At 39.4% G+C, this 7260-nt stretch overlaps 1 protein-coding gene across 1 annotated transcript in view; it reads right to left on the minus strand.

Moving 5' to 3' along the window:
- LOC105364533 (neprilysin-11) overlaps positions 1-7260 on the minus strand; it is a 65574-nt gene that overhangs the window by 2715 nt on the left and 55599 nt on the right. The window contains exons 12-13 of the mRNA XM_011502473.1: positions 5482-5549; positions 3833-3969 (exon numbers count right to left, since the gene is read on the minus strand). Of these exons, the coding sequence (XP_011500775.1) occupies positions 3833-3969; positions 5482-5549 (205 nt within the window). The remainder of the gene's footprint in view (positions 1-3832; positions 3970-5481; positions 5550-7260) is intronic.

Genomic DNA, 7260 nt, shown 5'->3' on the forward strand with positions numbered 1-7260 from the left:
CGTTGAGTCTCTGTCGCACATTTGCTTTTACAATATCGAGAGCCATTACAATCGATGGCATACGATTATGGAAAATTCTTTAATTATGCATATTTGATTCAGCGTTAGTCACTGCTTACGCGAATAATATATCTGCCGAAATTTACAATCCCGACAGCCTACCAATCTAATCGTTAAAAACCTTTAATTATCATTGTACACTCGTGCCAATTATTTTTCAAGAAACTTGAATCGATGCAAGCAGTACTTGAAAAATAATGAACATTCCGGCACTTTTAATTAATAGGAGATTGGATAATTTTGCAAATTATAATTTAATATAACGCTCGAATTAAATGTTCACCTTAATGCGGATTACGAGGTAGCTTAAAAGTTGTACGACCAACAATTATTTCCACGGCACTCGTCCGTCACCTCCACCCCCCCCGCCCCCCGCCCCTAAATACGTTTGTCGGGAAATCAATTTATCGATGAACGGTAAGATAAATTTGCATAAAAGCTATTTCACATCTTCGAATCCGGTGCTTCGAAAGTGATAAATTTTCCGCAAAAGGTACATCAAGCCTTCGAACAGTTCACAGAACAATAAAATCTCTAACATCATCCAAACGACACTCAAAAGAGTACCACAAAGCGTTCTCGGCCCGAAAAAATCATTTCCATTGTGAAATCATATAAAGTGCTTGGGAATAGGGCGCAAAAGCGCAGGCGAGTTTGCATAAACGCATCTGGCAAGGGGATTTTGCGAGCCATGTAATTGCTAACAGCAGGATTACTGCGAGAGAGGAAAAAATGAACTAAAGCAAGAAGGGAGAGAAGGAAAGGGGGAAGAAGTGAAAATGGCGTTGGAGTAAACGACAAAAATAATGACGAGTTACGATATCTGCGACAGAAGAGCGAGAAGATCCGGATATTATAAAAAAGAAGAAAGAAAGAAAGAATAAACGGTTGAGGGTGTTGAGGGTGGGGGGTTGGGGGTTGGGGGTTTGGGTGGGAGGAGGGTGGAGGAAGCGGTGGGAGTGGAGAGCGGAGCGCGGGATAGAACAAAAATGAAATAATGAGCCTTTTTCTAGTGGTGGCCAACTCATGCTCCTGCTACCGTTGCTGTTACTAGAGATGAAAAGAAAAAATGTGGAAGGGATAGAGGAGGAAAAATGTGTAGGTGCATGTCTCGTTCGAGAGACGATAAAGTAAATTACCGACGACAAGATGAGTGTAAACTTCCAGTTACAGGCTTTGACTCTTTATAAGTGTATTATCAAAATTCATTTTTTTTAAACAGTAAATAACGCTATTATTATTATTATTATTATTATTATTATTATTATTATTTGTCAAGAATAAAAATCTGGCGCCTAATTGAGGATTTTCATGATGTTTTTTCTTTCGCTAGAGACGAAAAAAAAAATTGCAATTTTGGCCTTTGCCCAATCGTAATTTATGCTCTCGGTGTTCTCCTTTCTCTGTCTCTCTCTCTCTCTCTCTCTCTCTCTCTCTCTCTCTCTCTATTTAGTTTTGTCTCTTTGTTAACGTCGGTTGTATAAATAGAAATAGACGGTCAATAGCTGGTCAATACTTTTAATGACAAATATATTATTTTTGAAAAACTTACTTTTCAAGGTTTAAATCCCACGACTTATGAAAGCCAATGTAATTGGCGTAATTGGTATAGCAGACAATATAATAAATTCAATGACAAAATCCTAATAGAATATACAACGCATCCCAATATATTAATTACGACTTAACTAACATTTTGCTGCTCAATATCGCCGACAATGATAGATAAATAGCAAAATTTCTTATAACTATCATAATATTTTATTTATGCGTTGTGCGTGTTCGCTCTGCCGGGAATAACAACTAAAAGTAAGACAGTCGCTGAATTAGACTTTCATTTTGCGATTGGAGAAATTAATCTGACTCTGGTGTGACATTATTTGCTGCCTCTTTCCGTTTAAAAGTTTTAATCTTGCGAGTTTTGCGCGGCCTTTGCATTCGCAGATTCGCAGCTTTGACGATAAATTGTCAAAATAAGCCTCGCGCTCGTTAATTTAAAATATTTCACAGGGAGCTTAAATCGGCGCAGCGAAGCACGAGCGCGAATGTTTTATTTCAAGATTCAAGCACTTTACTGCATGTGAGTAGTGCTTGATGTATCGTCGTGGAACTGACAACAATGGCTTTGAAGGCGTTCCTCGCTATTCCGCTTATACGCAGTGAAAAAACTTAATTAGAAATGCCGAGGCCAGCGATTGTTTCAATATCCTATAAACGAGTGCATTAAATAAGCTAAAATAATTAATAATATCGAGGCGGGCCTTATATGATAGGAGAACAAATCACTTTCTACTTTCTATTCGAGCTCATCGATCGATTCGTTAGCTGACAAATTCACAAAGTCGCCTCGAGTCAATAATAAGTAGTGTCATCGCATACGGATTCGCATATGCACTAAGTTTGCATAACTTGTACTCAAATCCCTAGGTATTCACAAACACAAACACAAACACAAACACAAACACGCACAAAAAAAAAAATTATTTATTGTTATGCATAATGGCGTGTTTGTGAATGCCCGTGCGCGCTCGCGATCTCTTGATCGTTCGTTCGTTTATGTAACGCGGTAAGCAATTTATTGAAACTTGATTATAAAAAAAAAAAAAAAAAATGTTATAGAATGTAATCGATGGATTTATTATAGATGGATTATAGGAGGGCAATGATTATAATTCAAATGCATCGCTGGCAGAATTAAAAGATTATTTTCAATGGTGTCAAAATTTTCGGAGCGACTATTTTTCTCATAATAGATATTTAAAGTATAAACGTAATGAAAAGCATGCGTAGACAAAATACAAAAAAAAAAAAAAGAAAAAAAAAAGACAAGTTGTTCTTTTATCGCAGATAAAGTAAATAATTGGACATCATAAAATTGTATAAATATTCAAACTTTTTGTTATTATGCTTATTTGCTTGGTTGTGCAATATTTTTCACTATTCGACTGCACGTTCATGGTCATTAATAATAAACAGTTTCTTCATCTTTAGACAAATTTACGAAAATTTCGTCATAAATGTATATATTGAAAAATGTCCCACGATTGATTATCGTAAATGCTTTACAGTAATTTTACCTACAATAATTAAAGCTTAATGTCGACAACGGAATAATATTTCATCCAATGGCTGATATTTTACTTATCGTAAGAGTCTGCTATCCAGCCAATCATACTTAATAAAAATTTGTCGACGACGTAACCATACATAATGCAAAAAAAATAATTATAATTTTCCCCGCAATATGTCACACCATCGTTTAGTATATAAAGCAAGGATTCAGTCCCACGGATACTGGATACTGGATACTCGCTCATGTTTAATACTAAAATCTCGCCTTAACCTAGTCAAACGATATTGAAACGTTCGAGCGCTCTCGGGAAAAAGTAATGACAAAGACATTTATCAACTCATATTGGCCGTAATGTATATTACGCGTTGTTGTCAAGCTGTTGGAGCGCGCGGAATTTCGATTTGAACATGGCCGAGGCTTGGGCACTTTTAAATTTCGACATTCTAAGGAGCTGTCTCTGTATAAAGGATCGAGCCCCGGTCGATAAGCCTCGCTCCACCAACGCTACGTCGCCTTTCGAGACAGACGGGCCCCTCCTCCTCCTCCTCCTCCTCCTCCTCGACAGGACCCACCACTTCCATAATCCCGTAAACAATAAAAGAGAAGAAAGAGACTGATAAAGAAGGTAAGAAGCGACGGGGACGGTGATGGGCGCAGAAGATGAAAGTCGCAAGGGATCGAGGGTGAAGAAACACTTACCGTGAAATTGTTACCCAGCTCCGGTAAATGGTAGCTGCCGTACTGCTTGATAATGCACTCGACTTTGGCGTGATAATGCCGCAGCGTCTCCTCGCTCCACCATTCTCGCAGATTCCCGTTCTCGTCGTACTTCCGACCTGCGCCAAACACAAGTACACGCGCGCGTGCACCGTTGGTACTTTACTTCGGGCGCCCATTCGTATTCGCGCACCATCACCATCAGTATCACAACCCTCACCCTGCCAAGGGTGGCCACTACTCTTGCATAAATAATCGAGAGACAACGGCCGGCCGAGAAGCGTTCCCATCGCGCCGGGGGCACTCCAGCGCACACTCCACTAGGCCAAAGCTAGGTCCAAGAGCGAGAGAGAGAGTCCGCGTATCGAGCAGGTATTACCGAATAAAAATACCAGCGGCTCTTACGTATGTAGATTGAGATTTTTGCAAGCTCGAGCGGCTTCCACGTCGACAATATAATGTCGAATGTCAGCGACACGATGACGCGAGCGCAACATTTACGATCGACCGAGCGTGCGCTTTCAAGCTGACTAATCCCCGTAGCCCAAAGCCCACCACGAGCTTATCGATCATAAAGCTTATCGATCATCGTCTTATAAAGCTAAATAATGTTGAATAGAAAGATATTATAAGCGTACACGTGTACGCGCGTACCTTGGCACAATTCATCAAGTGAATTTTCGTTGAATTCTCATTGTGCTTGCGAAACTCGCAAGATACGAGCTTTATCTCTGCGAGTGACAATCCATATAGTAAATCTCGCGATACAAATTTTACTAGCGCATAAAGCTTAATGCGCTCCGTTTTGTTATGCTTTAGCGCATTTATCATTTTCCCCCTCCCCCCTCCCCCCTCCCCCTCCCCCATCCACGATTAAATACCACCGCCGCAATAGTAATAAATATTCAATTTGTCGTTCGTTAATTTTGGCTTATCGATGTGGCTACTCGACCGATAGGCTCGATACTCGGGGAGAAAAGCAAAAAAGCAAAAAAAGCAAAAAAAAAAAAAAAAACACAACCGTACGAGTTAAAAGTTTCGTCCTACTACTCGTCGCGAGTGGCAGCTAAATTTTTTACGCGCAAGCCCCAAGCCGAGCATTACGAGAACACATTGCATCTTAAATCGGAAATTACTTAAGCTTCTTGAGAAGAACTTGTCATCGAGACTTTTTTCCCCTCCCCTACGACATCTCCCACATCGGGACGTCTATTATTCCGTCTCGAGTTGATTAATCACCCACGCCGACTATCCGAGACGTTTGACGCGAATACCTAGCAATCCACCCACCGACGACGAATAACCGAATATATTTAAGGAAAGGTAGGGGTGGGACGGAGGATCGACGACAGCGGGCTTTTCAATCGAATCGCAAAAGAAAGGGGAAAATAAATTTCCTCCTCGGTAAGCTAAACATGAAATAATTACCTCGGCGAATAAAGTCCCGCGGCCCATAACTTTGACACCCCGTGGTGCCGCATATGCGCACGTCCGCACATCTGGCGAAAATCGCCTATAATAATTTAGAGAAAATCGCTGGCCGGCCGTTTTCGTCGTTTTGGCCATTCCCTCTTCCTCCTCCTCCTCCTCCTCCTCCCAACTTATCCCCCCCCCCCCCCCCCCCCCCATACCTTGGTCGTCGAAGCCATGCGTTAATTCGTGGCCCATTATCGCACCCATCGCTCCGTAGTTTATGGATCTGGGGAATAATCGAAGAATTTCCATTAGGACGATATGTTGGAGATAAGCGGGCGGAAGCGCTCGTTTCGTTAGGACTTGGAGCTAGCGATACGAGCCGACTTCCGCCCCGGGAAACGAACGAAGCGCGCCCACGAGCCCGCAGAGATAAAGGACGAGCCCGACATGCATGAATAATTGCGCGAGGACTTCTTTGCCGTTGATTGTTTTCTCGTTACACTCGCGTTTATTGGCTTATTTGGTAAGGATAGGAGGGACGCCGGGCAATCCTTATTATCCCTTATTCCCTTATTAAATCTCACGGACTTGCCGCGACATTACTTAGCCAGCATGAGTGAAATGAAATTATTCGTCCATTTTGCCGATGGTTTTTACGTCAATAAAGCGCGCACATAATTCTTGATAAGATCGCATCGGAGTCCTCACGAGCGAGGGCGACCACGTTTTTTTTTTACACGACCCGTTATTTACGAAATTTATACTTTACGTTATTTATAAGTATTTTTTATTTATACGTATGTACAGGTGTGGAAGATAGCGTTGTATGGCGTGAAAAGCGAGGATTTACGTGGTCGTTAATTAATTATTTAAAGAAATTACTTTCCAATCGAAGGCTAATCGATCGACGCAATTCTTTCGCGGTTAAGACCGAAGAAGTAAGAAGTTGGACTCGCAGCAATTGGGGTATTAAATGTAAACAAAAATTAACGTTTGCATGGAATTGTGAATTTTGTAAATATTTAAAACGATTGATTTTACGCGCGATTTGACATTGTCGAGCTAACCGATAGAAAAATTTGGAAAACAAAGCTATAATAAATATTTAGTCAAAAAAAAAAAAAAAAAAAAAAAAAAAAAAAAAAAAAAAAAAAAAAAAAAAAAAAAATACTTAATAGAGATTTTTCATTAGATTTTATTTAACAAGTTTAACAGCCGAAGAAATCATTGAAATAATATTGTTGTTTTGGGGCAAAAAAAAACCTTTTTGCCTTTCATTATTAAAGCTTTTCGTTTATTATATTCTTAATCCTTGAAGGCAAAAATAATTGCAACGGCAATGTTAATGTACATCGAACTCTATTGACGTTGGGAAATAATCGCGACACTTTAATGTTGCAATGCTTTTAAAAATTCTTACGATAAATAATCGGACTAAAATGTTATGAACTGATTAACGACGAGCTTCCCCACATGCCTTTTCCATATTAATTTCACTCTTTCAATCGACATAATAAATCATGATTAATGAATATCAAATAAAAAATTATTAAAAGACAAAGAAAAAAAAAAATAATATGCCAGGGTAGGATGTGACAAGTCGCAAAGTTTTAAGCTTAAAAACTAAATAAACTACAATAGAATATTATATAGATCAAGCCCAAAGTGAAGCAGTAGCGCCGGATTTCCTTAAACGGACAAAAAAAAAATATATATATATATATATTTTCTCTTTTGCGCACACTTTTTTTAAATTATAAAAACCAATAAAGAGATGAAAAAATATTAAAGGCATCGTTAAATTTGTTTTTAAGGTTATAACATATTCTCTTTGATAATAATGACTATTGTCATTTACTCCCGAAAGTTTAAAAGAATTTTCCATGACAATTAGAACGAGACACGCGATAAAGCAGCTCGTAAAAAGCCGACACGGGCACTTTTCCGGTTAATAAGTCAGTGCTTCACCGCTTTTCCCCTACACATGTCTTTTT

The sequence above is a fragment of the Ceratosolen solmsi genome, unplaced genomic scaffold, assembly GCF_000503995.2.
Source record: "Ceratosolen solmsi marchali unplaced genomic scaffold, CerSol_1.0 scaffold10, whole genome shotgun sequence".
Classification (NCBI taxonomy): Eukaryota; Metazoa; Arthropoda; class Insecta; order Hymenoptera; family Agaonidae; genus Ceratosolen; species Ceratosolen solmsi.